The 24,359-nt window shown below is 52.9% G+C and overlaps 2 protein-coding genes across 2 annotated transcripts; both read left to right on the top strand.

The window, feature by feature from the left end:
- The first annotated feature begins 269 nt into the window (after positions 1 to 269).
- On the top strand, positions 270 to 5,997 carry LOC129783438 (vigilin-like). The gene is given in 8 exon segments (XM_055793409.1): positions 270 to 404; positions 1,325 to 1,479; positions 1,818 to 1,871; positions 1,873 to 2,034; positions 3,679 to 3,885; positions 4,363 to 4,578; positions 5,417 to 5,623; positions 5,838 to 5,997. Coding segments are annotated over 8 exon segments (1,209 nt in total). The 5' UTR covers positions 270 to 328; the 3' UTR covers positions 5,970 to 5,997.
- Positions 5,998 to 17,847: 11,850 nt separating this feature from the next.
- Positions 17,848 to 24,202, top strand: LOC129783437 (vigilin-like). The gene is made up of 8 exons (XM_055793408.1): positions 17,848 to 17,982; positions 18,903 to 19,057; positions 19,395 to 19,610; positions 21,252 to 21,458; positions 21,936 to 22,151; positions 22,990 to 23,196; positions 23,411 to 23,518; positions 24,080 to 24,202. The coding sequence occupies exons 1-8, from the start codon at positions 17,907 to 17,909 to the stop codon at positions 24,200 to 24,202; spliced, it is 1,308 nt and encodes a 435-aa protein (XP_055649383.1). The 5' UTR covers positions 17,848 to 17,906.
- Positions 24,203 to 24,359: the final 157 nt, after the last annotated feature.

Genomic DNA, 24,359 nt, shown 5'->3' on the forward strand with positions numbered 1-24,359 from the left:
TTTAACAGCTTGGGGTGTCCCCCCTTTCCAAGAGGCTTCTTAGGTTGCACATCCTCTGCCTTCTTAACGAGGAGCTCTGGTTTTGATGCCCGCTGTGCTATGAGGAAAAATCCCCCCTGAGTTTCTGTGTGGTTCAGCAAGAGAACAGGGCAGCAGACTGGCCCTGTAGGCGCTTCTCAAGAGGCCGGCTGGAAAAGTGCTCAGTAAACACGTCTTTTGCCTTCCTGGAGTGACTTGTGTGCATCTTGAATGGTGCTGGTAATAGTGTTGCCTCCTCTGTCTCTTCCAGTGGCATACCCAGATTGTGTGTGTGCGTGGGAGGTCGACGATGAGCTCGGTGGCACTTTTGACCCAGGAGAGCTTTGCCGAACACCGCAGTGGCTTGACGCAGCAGCAGGTGAAAGGTGAGAAGACACAGCTGAGTTCCTGTGATGTGCCTCTAAATAGAAACTGCGCAGGCAAGGTTCCTTGCTGTTAGCCAAGCTCGCTCCATGCCTCCGGCTCCCCCTAAGTGTCCAGGCACGGCGTTCGCCATTCCTAGGCTGGCGGCCTGCCAGACTCTGGCTTTCCACCCACAGGAGCACATCGGTGGTGCTGCACAGTGCAGGGCCAGGCGGAGGCAAGCCTCAGATCTTCACAGAGCTCTGGCTAGCAACGCTGTCAGCCGTGGGGCAGGGCATGTGCAAGCATGGGTCATTGGGCTGCAAGAGAGCCTCGTGGGATCAGTGTGCTGGATTGTCACTTCCTCCTTTGCTCAGCCAGGTGTTGGGGAAAGTCATTATAACCGTATTGACTGACTCACTGATGGGTCTCGGCACCCATTCTCCAGCTGCGAGCTGGCCCGCTTGGCACAGCCCAGTGCACAGCTGAGTCGAACATAAGCTACAGGCTTTCCCTGGACTCTGCCCCAACTAGAGTGCTTCTGCTTCTCTCTGCCTTCTTCCTGGGCATGTGTCTGTCTTGTCCCCTTCTGACCTACAGCCTTGCTGTGTCCCTTTGATTTCTTTCTGCTTGGCCTGTTGTCCCCTGATGAAGCTCCTCCTCTCAACAAAGTTGGCGATAATGTGCTTGTTTGCTGCCACCATTCACTTGCACGGTTGCTTCCTGCATCCATGGCGGCACCTACTGCAGTCTGTGCTGTGCTGAGCTCAGCTGTGCTCCCGACTCGGCTGCTCTCCACAAGCATAACTGTAGCAGGATGAATAGTAGTGCACAAGTCCTTTGTTGTCCCTCTTTGATGATGCCTCAATAGAGTTGCACTGCCTATGAATGGGGGCGTTTCTGTGGGGAGAGCATCTCATTTGCCTTGTTTGCTTCACCGCAGTAACAGCTTTAAACTCTGAAGAAGAGAAGGATCCTCCCACCTACGAGGAAGCCTTCCCTGCGCTCCCTGAGAAAGCACCATGTTTGGAAGCTGCCCGGGAACCTGCTGGGCCCTGGAGCAAAATCCGGCCAATAAAGGCTTCTGTCATCACTCAGGTTGGTGGGAGTGGGGTGTCTTATCTCCCTCCTTTTCATCCCTCCAAAAAGTAGGTGAAGTGAAGCTTTCCCTTCAGTATGAAATCCCTTAGTGTGTCAGAGTAACTGCCTCTTTGCTGTCCTTTGCCCTGGCGCACAAGGAAGACTGCAGCTGAATGCTAGGACTGCTCTGGAGGGGGAGGGATGTGTTGAAAAACTGCCCAGAAGAAGCTCTGCATCCCTGTTGCACAGATAGCTGGAACAGGCCTGAAGGGAGGATTGCAGAGGGAGGCACTGACAATCCAAAGCACACTGACACCTTGCTGTGCCCTGCTTGTGTCTGTCCCGTGGCTGAGCAGGTGTTCCATGTGCCACTGGAGGAGAGGAAATACAAGGGCATGAATCAGTTTGGAGGAAGGCGAGCAGGCCAAGATCTGCCTTGACATCATGCGGAAGACGGGAGCTCACCTGGAGCTGTCTCTCGCAAAGGACCAGGGCCTTTCGATCGTGGTCTCTGGCAAGGCGGAAGCAGTCACGAAGGCTCGGAAGCAGATTGTCGCTCGACTGCAGACTCAGGTGAGGGCATCTAACTGTTTCTGCCTTCGTCTTTGCTCTTCCCCAAGACTCGCAAATGCTTTGAGACCCTTGGGCCCGTGTGCTTGTAAGCCAAAGAGGTATGACTAACTCAGCTTTGCTGTACGTTTTCAAAGCACCCAACTGGCAATTTGGAATGGGAATGAGGCTTAAAATAGGGTTCCAAGGTAATTACAGGCCGTGGTGTTGCATGAAGCGTGGAGTCTGCGATCTCTGGAACATTTGAGTTGCAACCAGTGACTTTGTGCTGAGGTGCTGGTGCTGGAGGGGGTGCAGGAGCCTCACACACAAAGCTAGTAGTGTGTGAGAACGGGACTGTGCTTTTCCTGAAGTCCTTCAGAGGAGAACGTGGAAGGCTGGGAGAAAGAGAAGTAGAGGAAAGGAAGTCCTGCCAAAAGCCAAAAGCTTCGGGTCAGGGTTCTGCATTGTGTAACTCAAGGCACACTGGTAAGGAGCCACAACCCTGTTGTTTCGGTTGCTTCAGTCCTCTAGGTTTTGATCTCTTACCTTAAGGTTCTTGAGCTCATAGTCAAGGTGGTAGCTCTTGTTAGGATGTATCGCAGCCAGGTGTTGCAGTGTGTTTTAAAGCATAATGCCAAAGGTAGGTAATGCAATGTTAATACCATGTCTGCTTAGCGCTGTTCAGCCCCTGTGTCATACCCTGCCAGAGGAAAGAGAAAGGAACGAAACCCTACATCCACAATGTGCATCTGAAAAAAACAGTTCAGGGTCGTGCCGCCACAGACCCGTGAGCCACTGTTCTCAAATATACCTCCTTCTGCCCTGGCCCCAGGTCTGGAAGGTGTGTCTGTATTCCAGCTTCTCTTGGGCTTGGCTAGCTTCAGGACAGGAACACAGAGCTGAAAAGTCACACCGAGTGATCTTTTCTTCATCTTTTATTTTTCCATTATAGCTTGAATGTTCATTGTCTGATTGCTGTTAGTGGTTGCCTAATCACAGGGATCAGGAGCACGATAGCAGTCATCAGCTACCAGACCTGTAAAAACTCAGTGAGAAGGGAAGAAGTCAGGAAGCCCTTGTATAGAGCAGCCCTTTAATGGTAGATTGAGAAGGACCCTTTTTGCATGTGGGGCCTTCTAGAAGCAGTCCCAGGAGCAGCATGTGCTACACTTGAAGACGCCTTAGCACTTAAGTAGCGGTAAGCATCTGCTAGCTGCCTGCCTCCTGCAGTAGGTTTCTGGTGTTGAATTTCTCTTTCCTAGGAGTCATACTGTATGTCTTGTTCTCTGTAGCCTTGGCAGCAGATGCCAGAGTTCAGATAAACTCCAGCTGTGCGCTGCCATCTCAGTTGTTGCCTGGTGTCTTACACTGGAGGAGAGGCACCTCCTCGTCTGTGTCGGAAGGCCTTTGCTAATTCAGAGTACTGCTCCTGTGCAAACAGAAGGGTTTTGAGGGAAAGGTGGGCTTTATACTCCTGGCATAGAGGCACTGTAGATCAGCTGGTACAGTGTCAGCCCTCGGACAGAATGTGCTGGGAAGGCGTTGTGTTTGCTCTGAGGAGCAGTACCGCTGAGCAGCGTCTGCCTTGCTTTCCCTGGCTCTGTTCCTGTGGATCTGCCAGTTGCAGGCAAGGCTTTTCACAGATGCTTGGTTCTTCTGCCGCAGGCTTCAGCGACAGTTGCCATCCCCAAGGAGCACCACCGTTTTGTCATTGGAAAGAAGGGTGAGAGGCTGCAGGACCTGAAGCTCAAAACTGCAACCAAAATGCAGGTCCCCCGCCCAGATGACCCCAGCAACCAGATCAAGATCAGCGGCACTAAAGAAGGGATTGAGAAGGCCCGGCACGAGATCCTGCTTATCTCCGCTGAGCAGGTACCTCAGTACTGTGATCTCTCTCATGGCATTAGCTGGTCAGCCTTTTTGCTTCCCCACGGTATAGTCGGAGTTTGTAGCCACCGTGGCTACAGTCAGTGGCTAACGTTAGCCTGAACGGAGACGTATACTGTGCCACTCGCCGGCTGTATGAGCACCGCTGCCAGGTCCTGAAACTTCTTGTGCTGCGTTTTGTCCATCTCTGAAGCCCAAACAAGCATTTGATAGTTGAAGTGAAGCGTCTTAGGTGCCAGCTGGGATAAGGCAGGAGATCACAGGGGTGAATATCGTAAACAAGGAGCAGCAGCAGCAACCGTATTTGTAGATTGAAAGAGGTGGAGATCTACAAGCCCGCAAACTGAGAAGGTTGCTTGGGCCAGAGTGTCAGGCAGGACACCCCTGGGAACTTAGCTGTGCCTGGCAGAGACTGTAATACAGAGGGCAGTTCCCACCAAGGTCTGTTGTGGGCTCTTCCAGGATAAGCGTGCCGTGGAGCGGCTGGACGTGGAGAAAGTGTACCACCCTTTCATTGCTGGCCCTTACAACAAGCTGGTGAGGGAGCTCATGCAGGACACAGGGACGCGCATCAACATTCCTCCACCCAGTGTCAACAAGACCGAGATAGTCTTCACCGGAGAAAAGGAGCAACTAGCCCAGGCTGTGGCTCGCGTTAAGAAGATCTATGAGGAGAAGGTACGGATGGTCCATAAAGCTTCCCACCTTCCCCTGGCACCCGCTCCTAGGCACTCTTCCCTTCTTGTTCTACTTTTGTGCATCCCTCGGTTGCATCTGGCTCAGCAGCCCTTGCAGTACATGACCCCGAATCCTACCGTTTCCTCACTCGGCAGAGTGGGAGCTGGGCTGATACTATCCGGGAGGTGACAGATTTCTGGCTTTTCTGTATCGTGGGACTTAGCAGGCCACCAAGAGCTCCCCTGGCTGTTGTTCACACTAAGGAAGGAAAGAAGTGTGAAGCCTACAGTGGTGGCCAGCTGACAGTATCAAAGTTGCTACATAAGCAGAAGTTGCTGAAGAGTGAATGTCACTCCAGTTTATTTCCCACAGCCAACGCTGCTGTGAATATCCTTGTTGTGGGTTGCTGGGCTGTTTCTCCTCGTGGTTAGGTCTGTATTTGTACCGGTCTGGATTCCAACAATCGGCTTATAGCCTGCACAGTGTTGCATCACAGCACTGCCTGGGAGACGGCTGGGAGTTGAACCCTGTTGTCCAACGGGGGGACGGGGACGACGACAACGACATGCCTGTGTGTGTGTGTGTGGTCTCTTGCATGCCGTGTCCCAGGGAGCTTGACCCAGCATACTAGTTTTGTACTTCCCCTGTGAATTTTTGAGCACAAGGCTTTCTGTAGGCAGGGGTCCAAGGGGTGCTAGGGTACTGCCGAGCCACTGTGCTCAGCTTGGCTTTGCTCTTTGCTGGGTGCAGAGTTTGACTGCATCTTGTGCCTCTTCCTGTCGCTCTTGTCCTTCCCCGCCCCCTTGCGATTGATGCCTCAGTGTCTCTGCCCCTACAGAAAAAGAAGACTACTACTATTGCAGTGGAGGTGAAGAAGTCCCAGCACAAGTATGTCATCGGCCCCAAGGGGAATTCCCTGCAGGAGATCTTGGAGAAGACTGGAGTCTCTGTCGAGATCCCACCCACCGACAGTAGCTCGGAGACGCTGATACTGCGAGGCGAGCCTGAAAAACTTGGGCAAGCATTGACTGAAGTCTATGCAAAGGTACTGACAAGATGGGCTAGGCCTCCTTTGAAGGTCCCGCGAAGATACATTTGTGAGCACTGACAGGTGTAGCGGGGGTGGTCTCTCTTGGGCCATTAGAGGTGCAGCTTAGAAGTCAATACCGGAGGTGCAGCATGGGAATTGGAACTGAATTGTTGTGAAGGCCTCTCCCAGTTTGTCCATCAAACAGCTTCTCTGTTTTTCTGTCTCTCAGGCCAACAGTTTTACCGTCTCCTCGGTCTCTGCCCCCTCTTGGCTTCATCGTTTCATTATTGGAAAGAAAGGACAGAACCTGGCCAAAATAACTCAGCAGATGCCAAAGGTATGGATGAGCTGGTTAGCTTAGCACCCCCGGCGTAGAAAAAGGTTTAGTCCAGATCACTCGTCACGGAAGAGAGAGGTGTCTTCTAGCGTGGGTAAACCCAGGGGGAAATGACACAGATCTTTGCTGTTCAAGGGAACCCTCTCTTTTACTGCTGCAAACACTGCTCCTCCTATGTTATTGTCATGGGTTGAGCCCTTCCGAGGAAGCTTTATGTGGTGCTGTTTTGAGAACTGATGTAGTAGGATACCTGGAAATGGCGAGTGCAGCGAGGCTTCTCCCTGGTGAGTTAGACGGTATCTAGATAAAGGCTAGATGAGTAAACTTCTCCAAAGCCCTTGCAGAAACTGGGACAGCACCAGAGCCTTGGGCTCTAGGCACTGCCATATGGCCGAAATCGTTAAGTTACTGACTTGTAAAATTGTGGGGATTTTGTTTGGGCTTTTTGGGAAGGAGCGCATCTCTTAGTGGCAGGGATGGATGGTGTAGGCCTGACCAAGAGCATTGGCCTGGCTTGGATCTTGGCAAATTCTTAAGAGATTCATTGTCTTTCACCTCAAGGTTCACATCAAATTCACTGGAGGAGAGGATAACATCACTTTGGAAGGACCTACAGAAGATGTGCATGTGGCTCAGGAACAGATTGAAGCCATGGTCAAGGAACTGGTGAGCTGGAGTTACTAGTTCCGGTAAGAAACTGGGGGAAGAAGGGGCAACAGAGCAGAGGGCCCCTGCTTAGGGCCAGAAAAAATTAGAACTTGGTTTTTGGCAATTGTTCATTGAAACACATACTTTGTGTGCTAAAGCAAACTGTCAGCATTCCTAGAGTTGTATGTAACATGCTGCCTGTGTGGCTGAGGGCTGCCCAGCAAGTGTGATGTGTGTGAGAGACACAGTTTAACTGTGAAGTGAGTGGGGAGTCCCGATCTGCGTTTCCGTGTTCCCTGCGAGGGGGCCGGCCAGAGACGGACGAAGCGATTGAAAAGTCAACGTATGAAGTGGTGGAATGCACTATTAGATACTAGAATGGGGAACTGTGGACCAAACACTAGAACGAATATCATTTGGGAAAAGCACAAACGCGAGGCCCCAGGTCAGTAAAGGGGAGTCAGAGGTCTTGGGAATACAGCCTATTAAACCCTGTTCCACAGGCAGTAACGTAACATTTGAGAACTGAACGGCAAGTCAGGAAGATCCTTTCTTGCTGTGGCAGGCTGCTTGTGTAAGGCTTTTATTGTCTGCCGAGGCTGCTGGAGTAAATGAAGAGAACCAGTCCTTTGGGCGGGAGCACTGATTCAAGGCACTTTGTAAAGCGTTCCCCAAAGCAAGGGCAACCAAGTCACGCCTCGTCCTGGCTTTGTGGCTTTAGCAGTGCTTCCTGGCTCTTATTGTTGCAGGTGCTGTTTTCCTGCCTGAAGCCCCGGGGCTCCTGGGTAGCCACCACCCCCCAGCCTGCAGCTGATGTCCTCAATAAAATGATCTTTCCTCTCTTCTGACTACGTCTGCCATGTGATAATTGGGGACTGGGCAGATATTGTTTGCTGGTGCGTCCTAGGGGAGGACTTTGGGATCATCCCTTGGCCCAGACTCCTTGCCAGTGGGCATCACGGCTGAGCTTTAGGACTCACAGCACAGTCACACAGGGAGGTGGGGGCCGGATGGCACCTCTGGAGGTGTCACTGTCCCCTCAGCTCCTGCTCGGATTCTGGCTAAGACACAGCCTGTGCTCAGGCTCGATGGATGCTCCACTGGGGAGCAGCGCCATTAGCTCAGAGCCGGGACAACACACAGGCAGACACGGTGCCGCCGCTGACCATCACCTGCAGCTTGCTGTCCCCTGCGGCCGTCATCCCTGCACACTGACTGCCGGGCAGTTTCTCCAGACGCCCACGCTCAGGGCAACGGTATAAAGCAAACTGCCATGCTGGCCACTACAAATACGTCGGCTCGCCCAAAAAGCTTTTCCAGCAGCTCCAACAGCAGCCGGACTGCTGAGGCTTTTGTGCGTCCCAGTGTGATACGGGAGACGCCCGCACCCTGATGGAGGACGAAGGATGAGCACTCTCACCATCAACCAGCTAACTGTTGCTCATAGGCTGCTGTGGTTCAAGCGGGGCCGCCAGCTGTGCAACACACAGCTGCTCCCTCCCTCCCTCCCTCCCCAGGGGGATGGCAGGGGGAACTGGGAGGCTCAAAGGGAGAAAACTCGTAGGCTGAGACCAAGGCTTTGATGTGTGCAGGGGAACGTGCTGGTGCAGTTTGTGTTTGAAAACTGCGGGGACATCTTTGGGGAGGAGGTGGCCGGCCTCTCCCCTCCATCAGCCGAGGAGGTGCCAGCACCTGTGGACAGGTGCACAGGTATGAGGAGGGGCTGAGGGTTTTCAAAATCTGGGGCTTCTGGTCCAATTCCTTATTGTGCTGCTGGTGGATTTTGGTTTAGGTGTTGTCCACTTCCACGAGGTCACTTTGCTGCACGTGCTTTTGTGTTCCACGGGTGCGTTTGGAAGATCAAAGGAGCCGTGCAGGTGAAGCAAACGCAGAGCCCCAGGCAAAAGACTTCTTGCACACAGCACCCTCTCTGTTCATCCTCTACAAAGAAGCAGGGGCAGGTATGGTGGTGAAATCAGAAATAGTAGAGGGATGTCAGGCCAACAAACACTGACACGTTTCTCATGTATGACAGTAGTTTCTGATAGGTCCAAGCAGCTGCTGTGCCTCCTCCTGTCATTAGATCCCTTGTCTGTTTGACTTTTCCCACCCTGTAATGATAGAGAAGAAAAAACAGAAAGGTTGTTTCTCAGATGCATTGGGAATGTGCTTAATCAATCTAAATACTTACAAGAAGTCAAATACAAAATCGCAGATTTAAAAATAAAAGGCTCACGCCCCAGAATGGGATAATGCTGCCCAAGGGATAACGGCAGAACCGTGTCCCAGGAAGGCAGAAGAAAGCCCAGCAGAACGAAGCTGGCAAGGGTCTGTCCTACCCTCCAAGACCCCTCCAGTTTGTGGTGCCCCAGCCCGCGAGAAGGGGCAGCCCATCATCCCAATTCATCAGAGCTCCTGAAGCCTATCTTACGACGGTGCAAAATGTGGATAATGCAAAGCAACCAAAGGGATCTTATTTGAGGAGCTAAGGTAGCAATTTGGAAAACGGTAGCTTACTGCTCCAGGTGTCTTGCCACCTGTCAACTTCAACCTTTCCGGTTCAGGCGCTTGTACCTTTGCTTCCAACCACCCCCGAGAGCACAGCAGACTCCTCGGTAGACCCGGAACAGCTGATGAGCCTTTCAGAGGAAAGAAGGTAAAATGAGCTCCCTTTGTTTAAAATGAGAACTGATTCCAGTTGATCGTGGTTTTACCTCTCTAATAACACTGTGGAATATCAAGGTTTGCAGGGTCTTTCGTTTCAGGAAAATGAAAAGCAAAGAAACAGAAAGGGAAAACAGGTCTCTGGAGAAGAGGCTGAAAGCACACCAGAAGAGAAAAGGAGAGAAGAAAAGCTTTTCGAGATCAACCGCTGAAAAAATTCAGGAAGGTCAAGAAGCCCTTCCTGACCTTCCTGAAGAAGGTGTGTACCAGACACTGCTGTCCATCTTTCAAAACTCTCAACACTGCACTAAGGGCATGAACTATTTTTAGCGTGCACAAAGATGGCCCCAGATAGGAAGCAGACACCTGCCTTTTGGAAAAAAATGCGTGTCAGCAGGAAACTGCCATTCCCAGCGTTGCAGGTTTGGTTTTGCACTTATGGAAGTACTGTTTGCTCAAGGGTAAGCAGACACCTCGCCACAAGAGCCTCAATCCTTAGCTATTTACCTAGCTACCGAAATAAAGAGGCAAAGTAAGTCCCGCTGTTTTGTCCATGTTAGCAATCCTCACGCTGCCCTGTATCATCTGAATCCCAAATATGCAGCAACGTTGTTCCAGGTCACTACATACGCTTTAGATGCTGGCACTTTTTAAAAAGGCCGCGGCTCACCTGAGGTAATTTGGGGGCGGGTCGTGGTGTTTGTGGTGGTGGTGTGTGTATTGGGATGGACACTTTTTAGTTTCTTACTTCTTCTTCCCTTACCAGTAAACAGAGGTCTATTTCTCAAGATCTTGAGAAATGTCCTGAAAATAAGTTTTCATGACTTTTTTGTATATAGATGAATACTCTTTTAACGTACACTATTTCACTGGTGCTAGAAGTACTATATTCCACTTCACATGGCTTGTTTCAGTGACAGCCTTGTACCGCAAATTCATATCGTGTACCCCCTTTTTCCTGGGATCCACAAGTTGCGATGCCTGCAGTTTGTAGTCCCTGCATGCACAGGCTATCTGCCCTGGCTGAAACCTGACAGGATAACAAACGGTGATTGCTTCAGGCAGCTTCCCTATGCAGATGTCCCAGGAACCCCTTTGGAAGAGTAACCCAGAGAGGGTGCTTCAGGGAAGCCGCAGGCATGTCCAAAGCGCAGAACTAATGAGCAGGACATGCACGGGAGAGTCTGTGTTTAGTAGCCACCTTATAGCTTGAAGTGAGCGATTCTTATTTGCTTTCCAAATCCATTTTCCTCCTGCCTAACCCAATTGGAAGAGTGAGTTCCACCGCATTTTTTTGTGATGTACTGAATGTATTCTTTTTAAAATCAGGTGCCACCTTCTTGGCTTTGCTTCACGCTTTGTGCTGTCCCCTTTTTCTATGTACAAGAAACTGCACTGAAGACAGAGCGTTGATGGTTCTATTCAGCTGCAGGGGAACTGCCATGGAGGCTGTAAGAGAGGGGCAGGGCCGGGCGCAGGCCGGGGGGTTTATCCGTTCTGAGCCCCTCGACCCCTGCTGTGCATATCTGACAGCCCTGCCTCGCTCACAGCCGCTGTCCCAGAGGGAACAAAGCCCAGGAGAGAAAGTTCTCTGTCGGCTCAGGGGAAGCACACATGCATGGGTGCAGCACGCTCGTGTTGCAGCCAAAGTGATAAACCAGCCTTGCTTAGCACAGCTCTCCGTGCAAAAACCTCCGTGGCTGCAAGGATCTCAAGCCTCAACTCTGAGCGCTCGATGGAGCTCCCTCCCAGCCAGTCGAGATTCCCGACCGTCCTGACGTGGCGCTTTCCCTCCCAGCAGCGCCCATGCCCATTGAGTGCCTTTCGCTTGCAGCCGGCTGTAATGCCGGCATCACCCCTGCACTCCAGTTTTTGGCCTCTCTGAGTGTTGCTCACTAGAATAGCCCCAAGAGTGACACCCCCCCCCGCCCCGTGCCGGCTGCCCCCATTGTGTCCATAGGGATAGCGGTTTGCCTGCGGGCATGGTGGGATGGTGTTTCTTCCAGGAACCACATGGATGGCAGGGTGAGCCCGGGGGGGGCTTGCGCCGCCCGGGCTCAAAGCTGGGGAGGCGGATTCCCCGCTCGCAGGGACTGGGGGCGAGGGGAAGTGTTTTAGGGACGGACTGTGGGGGCCGGAGGGAGGGATTTGAGGGACGGACGCCGAGGAAGGCCTCCTGCCTGCAGAGATGGCTCTGGCCCAGGGCAGGGCCCTTCTCTGGATGCCACGGGGTCGATTGCAAAGGACCAGGCTGCCCCATGCAGGGAGCAGGTGCGTGCCGGGGCTGCCAGGGGGCCCTGCCTGGCTGTTCCCAGCCCAGCCCCGGCTGGGGCCAGCCCTGCGCTGCAGCCCTGGGGCCGAGGCGCAAGGAGCCGCGCATTGCTGAGGGTGCTGCACCCTGCCGGGCCCCGCCGCCAGCTGCCGGCTGCCCTGGGCTGCCCCTCGCTCTCCCCAGCTCTGCCTGCTGCCAGTGCCGGGGGCACCGCCACGGGGCTTGCCCCCTGCCCACAGCTGCCCTGACCCACGTCTGCAGCTGCACGTGGTGCCCACATCGCACAGCTGGGGCGGGGGTGGCAGGTCTCTCTGGTGGCAGCCTGGGACTGGGGGCAAAGCCAAGCCCATTCCTCGCTTGTGATCTTTGTCCCCAGGGAGAGCCAGTGCAGACGTGTGCTGCGCTGGAGAGTGTCGCGCAGGGAGGTGACGGCCGACTGCAGAGCAGCACTGAGACCTGCGTGACAGCAACGGCAGCCAGTGGCCGCAGAGCAGCCCAGGGGAGCTGGTTCCCTCGACGGGCCCCAAAGCAGCCTTCCTCAGCCCCTGCTTTTGGTGACGTGTGGAGCAGCGCAGGGATGTCTCTCAGGCTTCCAGGCCTGAGGAGGCTTTCCTCCTCAGGGGCACTGTTAGAAATCCCGCTCCCAGGATTAAAGCACCCCTCCCACCATGGATCCGAGGCTGTGTATCCAGCCCCCTGGAGCTGGGTACAGGTGCCCTGAGGGGTCTCTCTGGGAGGATGGGGCCACCTGCCTGGTGGCTCTGACACAGAAATGATGAGCTCAAGCCCTGTGACTGTGGCCGGCCGGTTCAAAGCCTCCGAGTGCCTCAGTCTTTCTGCCCAGGAGCGTTTATCCCAGGCACTGTTTCAGGGTGTGAAGATGGGTGCCGGTGATGTTCTGGTGCCTCCACATGGCTCCCACTTCAAGGTTACGATGCCTGAGGTCAGCGTCCCCCTGAAGGCCCTGACAGAGATCTCCAGGGACTTTGTGTTCCATTTTGTGTTGCCTTAGGGCTACAGCGTGCTGGGGTTTGGGGGCGACAAGGTTATGGTATGCCAGAGGTTAAGCGAGTGAAGCGTTAAAGCGTGTTATTGTTATGGACAGAATCTGGGTTTGTTGGCTCTGTATTCCTGGGGTTATGGTAGTGTGATCTTATTATGTGTTCTTTGTGTGGTTTTGGTTTGGTTTTTTTATGTGGAGAGTGCCTTTTTTCATGTTTTTGCCCTTTGCAGGGTTTGGATGGGGGCCTTTGGTTTGTATACAATGTTTCTTCTGGTTGTTTTTCTGCTGTCTGCTGTCCGGCGGTGTTTTTTCTGTCTTGTCGACCAGTAATGATGGTTTCTATATCTCCTGCAGGTCAGGCAGTGTTACTTCTGATGTGGTCTGACTCATTTCTGGTGAGTTGGTAGGTAGGTATGGAGGACTTGTGGTCCCTCCATGGAGAATGACTGCTAGAGGACTAAGAGGCAGATCTGTGGAGGGGTGAGAGGACTGCTGGCCCACAAGTAGTGACTGTCAGAGGACTACGTGTACTTGAATTTATGCGGGCTTCCAAATTCATGGTTGTTTATCCTGCCTTGAGGAATAGCCATGGGAAGTCACCAGCCATGCAGAAGAAGAAGATTCCCAAGCCTGTGTGGCTTTCTGGTTTTGCTTTCGAGTAAGAAAGTCTTGTCTCTCCGTGAGTACAACTAAACCGGTCAGTTTTGTTCACCACAGAAATCAGGGAGCAGAATTTTTGTGCTGTGCCTCACATGGCTGCCAGGGCATGGTGAGAAGCAGCAAGAGAATTCCTGCCTGGCACCTTCTCCAGGGGAGCAGTGCTGCACTTTCACCGGGTGAGCTCTGGTTCTGCATGAGTGCATAAGTTTTTGGTCAATTTCCTCACCACAGAAAGCAGGGAGCAGAACTTTTGTGCTTCTCCCCACATGGTTGCAAGGGCAGGGTGAGAAACAGCAAGAGAACTCCTTCCTTGCACCTTCTCTGTAGGACAAGGCCTCAAGGGCAAGAGTCCAAGTACTGATAGCCTGATGAATAGAGACTTGTTAGAACTTGTAGGGCACAAGCCCTGGGAGCAAAGGAACAAGCTAACTGCAGACCCCTGAGCCGTCACAGTTGAGGAGGCAACCAGACGGACAGAGAAACAAGTAGCCAGATAAGGGAACAGATGGCGCCAATATGTAATTAAGAAAGCCGCGTAGAAAGAAACTCCCTAACCTTGGAATAAAAATTATTGCTAGGTCAAGATAAACTAGTAAGTACCTATTGTTCTAACGGTGTGCCTTAAATATTAACCAATCGGTGTTTCTTACGCTTAAGATTTAACCAATCAGGGTGTAATATGTAGAAGGTAGAAACATATATAATTGTAAGAAAATCACTAATAAAGGGACAACTTGCTTGCATCAAGCTGCGTCCCGTCTCTTCATTCGCCGCACTTCTCCAGGGGAGCAGTGTTGCGCTTTTACTTTTCCAAGGTGACTTCTTGGGTCTGTGTAATATTGCAAATGTGCCGTGTCAATTTTGCTCACCACAGAAATCAGGGAGCAGAACTTTTGTGCTGTGCCTCACACGTCTGCCAGGGCAGGTTGAGAAGCAGCCGGAGAATTCCTTTCTGGCACCTTCTCCAGGGGAATTTCCCATTTCCCAAGAGACTGCTGGTGCCGGCTGCAAGGGCGCTCCCAGATAAAGGGTGGTCTTGTGTGATGTTGGGGTTGGAATTGGTGATGTCTCCTTTCCTTAGTCTCGTTAAGGCTTTGCAGTGACAATTTGGTGCTTCGCTCCTATTGCTCTTTTGTCATATCGCTCACAATAGCTACTGCTGTTTCCTTTTATCATATTGCATGCTATTTTCCTGTATTATAATACAAGAAACTACCTTGGATATGTTTCAATGATTGATATATTTGATCGATTTGATGTGGAGTTCATCTTTGCTGGGTATCCAGTCAGTCAGCAAGACATAATTTGGTGTAGTGGGCAGCATATGAAGCAAAAATGTCTTTATTTAGGAAAAAAAAGGTTCCTCGACTTGCTGTTGTCAGGTGGGAACCATTGCCTTATGGTGTTTGGGCCAGAGTGGTCTGGTGGTGCTGGGCAGTTGGGCCATGCCAGGGACAGAGGGACGGGAGTAGGGGAGGGGGCGGGGGAAGGGGTTTAGGGACGGACGGGTGGGAATTGATGAAGGATTTTAGGGATGGACCGGGGTGGGCGGGGGTGTTTGTGGGTATGGGGGTGGTGGTGGTAGGGGTGTGTGTGTGCCCCACCCCGCAGCTCCCCTCGGCTGCTTCCTCCTCACCAGCACCTGCTCAGCACCCCAGAGGGGCTTCCCGGAGAGTTCCCGGAGAGCCGGGGAAGGGGCTGTCCTGCACCGCCCCTCCAGACGGGGGCCACGCAGGCAGACCCCCGAGCCCCGCCGAGGGAGGGCAGCGCCGCTGGCCGCCCCCCTCCCGCCGCGTCTCCTCACCTTTGCCCCGCGCCTCGCGCAGCCAGCAACCCCGACCGCCGCTCCCACGCGCGCACAGCTGGCGGGAAGAGGCGGGCCCCTCGGCCTCGTGCCCAGCACAGGCTTCGCTGCAGGCCTACGAGAGGTAAAGCCGGTCCCGGGGCACCATCTTGGTGAAGAGGAGAGAAGTGCGTGACCTGCCAACACAGGTGTGGCCCCGCCCCCATGTGCCCTTTGGTCGGTTGCTATGGGAACGAGTCGGGCTCTTCCCCTAGCAACCGGCTGACAAAGGGCACACAGGGGAGGGACCACCCGTATGTTGGGAGGTCACACACATCTCTCTTCTTGACCACGATGACGGCAGGCCCCTCGGCCTCGTGCCCAGCATAGGCTTAGCTGCGGGCCTACTAGAGGTAAGGCCGGTCCCGGGGCACGCGGTGGCACTGGCCGCGCAGGGCGGGCGGTGGGGGTTGGGGGTATAGCCTCAGCTATAGCGGGAGGAGGGTGCGGGCCCGTCTCTGCGGCCGGGCGGGTTGCGCTGCCTCCAACAAGACAGCGGCAGCAGAGAGACGGGCTCCGCAAGCGGGATGTCCAGCGAGCACCCGACTGCACTCCGTGGTCTCGGCCTTTCCCATTGGCGTGGTGTGGCCCACGTGCCGCCAGGGCAACCCTCCGCAGCGAGCGGGGGTGCGGGGGCTGCGCGGAGGGGCTCGGCCCACCGGCCTCCTGCACCCGCCCAACCTGCCGGCCTCCCCAGCCGCTCCCCCACGCAGTGGCCGCCCCGCACTGCGCCGGCAACGGGGAGCGCTCCGGCGGCACCCAGGGCACGGACAAAATCCCTGAGTCACGTCGCGCTCCCCCTGTCTGTGGCGGCTGCCCCGCGGGTTGGTGGGAGGGCCGGGGCCACCCCCGAGGGGACAGGGCTGCGGGGGGCGGTCGCCCAGTCGCCTCCCCGCCGCTCTCCGGTAACAATGGTAACTTTTTCTTTGGTAGGATAAGGGCAGTTGCTCTCGGTCAGGTAGCTAGTCTTTTTTTCCCAATGCACATTAAGCTGCTTCTGAAGAGGGTACGGCCTATTGGAAGAGAGATCTGTAACCCTGGATTTTACAGCTGTTATCAGAGTGCAGAGCCATCCCAGATAAGCCCCCCTGTGCGGTTCACACCTTGTCAAAGAAAATCAAGATGTGCTATTGGTTACAGTATTTCCGCTGATACTGCCTTTCCCAAAACATACTCTTCCCTTTGCATATAGAAGCATGTTAAGCTGATACAAGTGCACTTAGGATTGTGCTGCTGCGGGGATTCAGGTCATTCACCCAGGCCGCTACCAGTCAGGTGGTTAGAGCAGTCAGCAGCTGCACTGAGACGAGTCTAACATGTTCAAACTGAATGCGAGCGTATGGCTGAAAAAGTTCATTCGCCGTGGCTGTGAGGGTATCTGACAATTTGATCTGTGGGTTTCTGCAAAATACCCACTTCATGTGAAAGCATTGTTTCTCTTAAAAAAAAAAAAAGAAAAGTACTAAACTATGGTTCACATTTGTTTTGTGTTCAAGAATGCTACAGAAGAAAATCCTCAGGCCTATACTGTGCAGAGCTTATCAAATGAACCTTACAGCAGGAGAGCAAGAGCCTGGCAGGTGTCCTCGTGGCTGTTTTGAAGCTGACAAGCAGTAAAGGCAGGATCTGGAAACTGCCTTTGCACTTCCCTTGCGGCCAGAAAGAGAGAAGTTGCAGATCCGTTGGTCCCATCCTTAGCAGGAGTGGGCACCCAGGCACGGCCTGAGCAGACACTGTAACAAGAAATACAAGCCTTTTAGCCCCTGTGGATCAAGCACAAGAGCAGCCTTCTTTCTGCAGCATTACCCTTAGGGAAATGCTGTGACATCCTTGACAAAGACATGCACTGCTGCAGAAAGTCCGGGGCTTTTCTGAAGTGGGCTGGGAAAGGCATGTTCACCCAGCATGTAAGGAGTCTCACTTGTCCAAGAGCATGTCACTGAGAGGCCCAGAGCCTGTAAAACTTTTGCAACACGGGTCTGTGCAAGAAGTAGGGAGGTGTTCTTTGTATTAAAATATGAAAACAGATAAAGTAGAGACAGGAAAGTAAAACCCAGCTGCAGGATTAGGCCTCTCTTCCTAATGTTCCTAACCTTGAGAGAAGAAACTGTTGGGCTGCATGATGTACTGTAGTGGGCTTTGCAGGTAGTTTTTTTGTTTGGGTGATTGTTTTTCGGGGGGGGGGGGGGGGGGGGGGGCGCGTTCTAGAAGCAGTTCCAGCAGAGTCTGCTACCAGGAGGCTGTGGTATTTACTGTGGGCTGTGAGACTGTATGTGGAGCGGAAGGGAAGGTCACGCTCGGTAGAGCCTGTTGTGGGAGGGATTGCAGAGGAGCTGGAGACACCAGGAGCTGCTCTCTGGGCCCCAGGTGCTCATGCTCGGTTGGTAATCAAGGCGTAAGTTTTTCAGGAAGAGGCAGCATCCTGGGCTCTTTTTTGTTTTCTCTCCAGGGTTCCACAAGGGTCTTGCACTGCCTATGTGTACCTTGGGAGACTGGTTTTAAAACTGCACGCCATTAATACTTGATAGATTAATGAGAGTATGCTTTAACAGCTTGGGGTGTCCCCCTTTCCAAGAGGCTTCTTAGGTTGCACATCCTCTGCCTTCTTAACGAGGAGCTCTGGTTTTGATGCCCGCTGTGCTATGAGGAAAAATCCCCCCTGAGTTTCTGTGTGGTTCAGCAAGAGAACAGGGCAGCAGACTGGCCCTGTAGGCGCTTCTCAAGAGGCCGGCTGGAAAAGTGCTCAGTAAACACGTCTTTTGCCTTCCTGGAGTGACTTGTGTGCATCTTGAATGGTGCTGGTAATAGTGTTGCCTCCTCTGTCTCTTCCAGTGGCATACCCAGATTGTGTGTGTGCGTGGGAGGTCGACGATGAGCTCGGTGGCACTTTTGACCCAGGAGAGCTTTGCCGAACACCGCAGTGGCTTGACGCAGCAGCAGGTGAAAGGTGAGAAGACACAGCTGAGTTCCTGTGATGTGCCTCTAAATAGAAACTGCGCAGGCAAGGTTCCTTGCTGTTAGCCAAGCTCGCTCCATGCCTCCGGCTCCCCCTAAGTGTCCAGGCACGGCGTTCGCCATTCCTAGGCTGGCGGCCTGCCAGACTCTGGCTTTCCACCCACAGGAGCACATCGGTGGTGCTGCACAGTGCAGGGCCAGGCGGAGGCAAGCCTCAGATCTTCACAGAGCTCTGGCTAGCAACGCTGTCAGCCGTGGGGCAGGGCATGTGCAAGCATGGGTCATTGGGCTGCAAGAGAGCCTCGTGGGATCAGTGTGCTGGATTGTCACTTCCTCCTTTGCTCAGCCAGGTGTTGGGGAAAGTCATTATAACCGTATTGACTGACTCACTGATGGGTCTCGGCACCCATTCTCCAGCTGCGAGCTGGCCCGCTTGGCACAGCCCAGTGCACAGCTGAGTCGAACATAAGCTACAGGCTTTCCCTGGACTCTGCCCCAACTAGAGTGCTTCTGCTTCTCTCTGCCTTCTTCCTGGGCATGTGTCTGTCTTGTCCCCTTCTGACCTACAGCCTTGCTGTGTCCCTTTGATTTCTTTCTGCTTGGCCTGTTGTCCCCTGATGAAGCTCCTCCTCTCAACAAAGTTGGCGATAATGTGCTTGTTTGCTGCCACCATTCACTTGCACGGTTGCTTCCTGCATCCATGGCGGCACCTACTGCAGTCTGTGCTGTGCTGAGCTCAGCTGTGCTCCCGACTCGGCTGCTCTCCACAAGCATAACTGTAGCAGGATGAATAGTAGTGCACAAGTCCTTTGTTGTCCCTCTTTGATGATGCCTCAATAGAGTTGCACTGCCTATGAATGGGGGCGTTTCTGTGGGGAGAGCATCTCATTTGCCTTGTTTGCTTCACCGCAGTAACAGCTTTAAACTCTGAAGAAGAGAAGGATCCTCCCACCTACGAGGAAGCCTTCCCTGCGCTCCCTGAGAAAGCACCATGTTTGGAAGCTGCCCGGGAACCTGCTGGGCCCTGGAGCAAAATCCGGCCAATAAAGGCTTCTGTCATCACTCAGGTTGGTGGGAGTGGGTGTCTTATCTCCCTCCTTTTCATCCCTCCAAAAAGTAGGTGAAGTGAAGCTTTCCCTGGAGTATGAAATCCCTTAGTGTGTCAGAGTAACTGCCTCTTTGCTGTCCTTTGCCCTGGGGCACAAGGAAGACTGCAGCTGAATGCTAGGACTGCTCTGGAGGGGGAGGGATGTGTTGAAAAACTGCCCAGAAGAAGCTCTGCATCCCTGTTGCACAGATAGCTGGAACAGGCCTGAAGGGAGGATTGCAGAGGGAGGCACTGACAATCCAAAGCACACTGACACCTTGCTGTGCCCTGCTTGTGTCTGTCCCGTGGCTGAGCAGGTGTTCCATGTGCCACTGGAGGAGAGGAAATACAAGGGCATGAATCAGTTTGGAGAAGGCGAGCAGGCCAAGATCTGCCTTGACATCATGCGGAAGACGGGAGCTCACCTGGAGCTGTCTCTCGCAAAGGACCAGGGCCTTTCGATCGTGGTCTCTGGCAAGGCGGAAGCAGTCACGAAGGCTCGGAAGCAGATTGTCGCTCGACTGCAGACTCAGGTGAGGGCATCTAACTGTTTCTGCCTTCGTCTTTGCTCTTCCCCAAGACTCGCAAATGCTTTGAGACCCTTGGGCCCGTGTGCTTGTAAGCCAAAGAGGTATGACTAACTCAGCTTTGCTGTACGTTTTCAAAGCACCCAACTGGCAATTTGGAATGGGAATGAGGCTTAAAATAGGGTTCCAAGGTAATTACAGGCCGTGGTGTTGCATGAAGCGTGGAGTCTGCGATCTCTGGAACATTTGAGTTGCAACCAGTGACTTTGTGCTGAGGTGCTGGTGCTGGAGGGGGTGCAGGAGCCTCACACACAAAGCTAGTAGTGTGTGAGAACGGGACTGTGCTTTTCCTGAAGTCCTTCAGAGGAGAACGTGGAAGGCTGGGAGAAAGAGAAGTAGAGGAAAGGAAGTCCTGCCAAAAGCCAAAAGCTTCGGGTCAGGGTTCTGCATTGTGTAACTCAAGGCACACTGGTAAGGAGCCACAACCCTGTTGTTTCGGTTGCTTCAGTCCTCTAGGTTTTGATCTCTTACCTTAAGGTTCTTGAGCTCATAGTCAAGGTGGTAGCTCTTGTTAGGATGTATCGCAGCCAGGTGTTGCAGTGTGTTTTAAAGCATAATGCCAAAGGTAGGTAATGCAATGTTAATACCATGTCTGCTTAGCGCTGTTCAGCCCCTGTGTCATACCCTGCCAGAGGAAAGAGAAAGGAACGAAACCCTACATCCACAATGTGCATCTGAAAAAACAGTTCAGGTCGTGCCGCCACAGACCCGTGAGCCACTGTTCTCAAATATACCTCCTTCTGCCCTGGCCCCAGGTCTGGAAGGTGTGTCTGTATTCCAGCTTCTCTTGGGCTTGGCTAGCTTCAGGAAAGGAACACAGAGCTGAAAAGTCACACCGAGTGATCTTTTCTTCATCTTTTATTTTTCCATTATAGCTTGAATGTTCATTGTCTGATTGCTGTTAGTGGTTGCCTAATCACAGGGATCAGGAGCACGATAGCAGTCATCAGCTACCAGACCTGTAAAAACTCAGTGAGAAGGGAAGAAGTCAGGAAGCCCTTGTATAGAGCAGCCCTTTAATGGTAGATTGAGAAGGACCCTTTTTGCATGTGGGGCCTTCTAGAAGCAGTCCCAGGAGCAGCATGTGCTACACTTGAAGACGCCTTAGCACTTAAGTAGCGGTAAGCATCTGCTAGCTGCCTGCCTCCTGCAGTAGGTTTCTGGTGTTGAATTTCTCTTTCCTAGGAGTCATACTGTATGTCTTGTTCTCTGTAGCCTTGGCAGCAGATGCCAGAGTTCAGATAAACTCCAGCTGTGCGCTGCCATCTCAGTTGTTGCCTGGTGTCTTACACTGGAGGAGAGGCACCTCCTCGTCTGTGTCGGAAGGCCTTTGCTAATTCAGAGTACTGCTCCTGTGCAAACAGAAGGGTTTTGAGGGAAAGGTGGGCTTTATACTCCTGGCATAGAGGCACTGTAGATCAGCTGGTACAGTGTCAGCCCTCGGACAGAATGTGCTGGGAAGGCGTTGTGTTTGCTCTGAGGAGCAGTACCGCTGAGCAGCGTCTGCCTTGCTTTCCCTGGCTCTGTTCCTGTGGATCTGCCAGTGCAGGCAAGGCTTTTCACAGATGCTTGGTTCTTCTGCCGCAGGCTTCAGCGACAGTTGCCATCCCCAAGGAGCACCACCGTTTTGTCATTGGAAAGAAGGGTGAGAGGCTGCAGGACCTGAAGCTCAAAACTGCAACCAAAATGCAGGTCCCCCGCCCAGATGACCCCAGCAACCAGATCAAGATCAGCGGCACTAAAGAAGGGATTGAGAAGGCCCGGCACGAGATCCTGCTTATCTCCGCTGAGCAGGTACCTCAGTACTGTGATCTCTCTCATGGCATTAGCTGGTCAGCCTTTTTGCTTCCCCACGGTATAGTCGGAGTTTGTAGCCACCGTGGCTACAGTCAGTGGCTAACGTTAGCCTGAACGGAGACGTATACTGTGCCACTCGCCGGCTGTATGAGCACCGCTGCCAGGTCCTGAAACTTCTTGTGCTGCGTTTTGTCCATCTCTGAAGCCCAAACAAGCATTTGATAGTTGAAGTGAAGCGTCTTAGGTGCCAGCTGGGATAAGGCAGGAGATCACAGGGGTGAATATCGTAAACAAGGAGCAGCAGCAGCAACCGTATTTGTAGATTGAAAGAGGTGGAGATCTACAAGCCCGCAAACTGAGAAGGTTGCTTGGGCCAGAGTGTCAGGCAGGACACCCCTGGGAACTTAGCTGTGCCTGGCAGAGACTGTAATACAGAGGGCAGTTCCCACCAAGGTCTGTTGTGGGCTCTTCCAGGATAAGCGTGCCGTGGAGCGGCTGGACGTGGAGAAAGTGTACCACCCTTTCATTGCTGGCCCTTACAACAAGCTGGTGAGGGAGCTCATGCAGGACACAGGGACGCGCATCAACATTCCTCCACCCAGTGTCAACAAGACCGAGATAGTCTTCACCGGAGAAAAGGAGCAACTAGCCCAGGCTGTGGCTCGCGTTAAGAAGATCTATGAGGAGAAGGTACGGATGGTCCATAAAGCTTCCCACCTTCCCCTGGCACCCGCTCCTAGGCACTCTTCCCTTCTTGTTCTACTTTTGTGCATCCCTCGGTTGCATCTGGCTCAGCAGCCCTTGCAGTACATGACCCCGAATCCTACCGTTTCCTCACTCGGCAGAGTGGGAGCTGGGCTGATACTATCCGGGAGGTGACAGATTTCTGGCTTTTCTGTATCGTGGGACTTAGCAGGCCACCAAGAGCTCCCCTGGCTGTTGTTCACACTAAGGAAGGAAAGAAGTGTGAAGCCTACAGTGGTGGCCAGCTGACAGTATCAAAGTTGCTACATAAGCAGAAGTTGCTGAAGAGTGAATGTCACTCCAGTTTATTTCCCACAGCCAACGCTGCTGTGAATATCCTTGTTGTGGGTTGCTGGGCTGTTTCTCCTCGTGGTTAGGTCTGTATTTGTACCGGTCTGGATTTCAACAATCGGCTTATAGCCTGCACAGTGTTGCATCACAGCACTGCCTGGGAGACGGCTGGGAGTTGAACCCTGTTGTCCAACGGGGGGACGGGGACGACGACAACGACATGCCTGTGTGTGTGTGTGTGGTCTCTTGCATGCCGTGTCCCAGGGAGCTTGACCCAGCATACTAGTTTTGTACTTCCCCTGTGAATTTTTGAGCACAAGGCTTTCTGTAGGCAGGGGTCCAAGGGGTGCTAGGGTACTGCCGAGCCACTGTGCTCAGCTTGGCTTTGCTCTTTGCTGGGTGCAGAGTTTGACTGCATCTTGTGCCTCTTCCTGTCGCTCTTGTCCTTCCCCGCCCCCTTGCGATTGATGCCTCAGTGTCTCTGCCCCTACAGAAAAAGAAGACTACTACTATTGCAGTGGAGGTGAAGAAGTCCCAGCACAAGTATGTCATCGGCCCCAAGGGGAATTCCCTGCAGGAGATCTTGGAGAAGACTGGAGTCTCTGTCGAGATCCCACCCACCGACAGTAGCTCGGAGACGCTGATACTGCGAGGCGAGCCTGAAAAACTTGGGCAAGCATTGGCTGAAGTCTATGCAAAGGTACTGACAAGATGGGCTAGGCCTCCTTTGAAGGTCCCGCGAAGATACATTTGTGAGCACTGACAGGTGTAGCGGGGGTGGTCTCTCTTGGGCCATTAGAGGTGCAGCTTAGAAGTCAATACCGGAGGTGCAGCATGGGAATTGGAACTGAATTGTTGTGAAGGCCTCTCCCAGTTTGTCCATCAAACAGCTTCTCTGTTTTTCTGTCTCTCAGGCCAACAGTTTTACCGTCTCCTCGGTCTCTGCCCCCTCTTGGCTTCATCGTTTCATTATTGGAAAGAAAGGACAGAACCTGGCCAAAATAACTCAGCAGATGCCAAAGGTATGGATGAGCTGGTTAGCTTAGCACCCCCGGCGTAGAAAAAGGTTTAGTCCAGATCACTCGTCACGGAAGAGAGAGGTGTCTTCTAGCGTGGGTAAACCCAGGGGGAAATGACACAGATCTTTGCTGTTCAAGGGAACCCTCTCTTTTACTGCTGCAAACACTGCTCCTCCTATGTTATTGTCATGGGTTGAGCCCTTCCGAGGAAGCTTTATGTGGTGCTGTTTTGAGAACTGATGTAGTAGGATACCTGGAAATGGCGAGTGCAGCGAGGCTTCTCCCTGGTGAGTTAGACGGTATCTAGATAAAGGCTAGATGAGTAAACTTCTCCAAAGCCCTTGCAGAAACTGGGACAGCACCAGAGCCTTGGGCTCTAGGCACTGCCATATGGCCGAAATCGTTAAGTTACTGACTTGTAAAATTGTGGGGATTTTGTTTGGGCTTTTTGGGAAGGAGCGCATCTCTTAGTGGCAGGGATGGATGGTGTAGGCCTGACCAAGAGCATTGGCCTGGCTTGGATCTTGGCAAATTCTTAAGAGATTCATTGTCTTTCACCTCAAGGTTCACATCAAATTCACTGGAGGAGAGGATAACATCACTTTGGAAGGACCTACAGAAGATGTGCATGTGGCTCAGGAACAGATTGAAGCCATGGTCAAGGAACTGGTGAGCTGGAGTTACTAGTTCCGGTAAGAAACTGGGGGAAGAAGGGGCAACAGAGCAGAGGGCCCCTGCTTAGGGCCAGAAAAAATTAGAACTTGGTTTTTGGCAATTGTTCATTGAAACACGTACTTTGTGTGCTAACGCAAACTGTCAGCATTCCTAGAGTTGTATGTAACAT

This window comes from Falco peregrinus, unplaced genomic scaffold (assembly GCF_023634155.1).
Source record: "Falco peregrinus isolate bFalPer1 unplaced genomic scaffold, bFalPer1.pri scaffold_41, whole genome shotgun sequence".
NCBI lineage: Eukaryota > Metazoa > Chordata > Aves > Falconiformes > Falconidae > Falco > Falco peregrinus.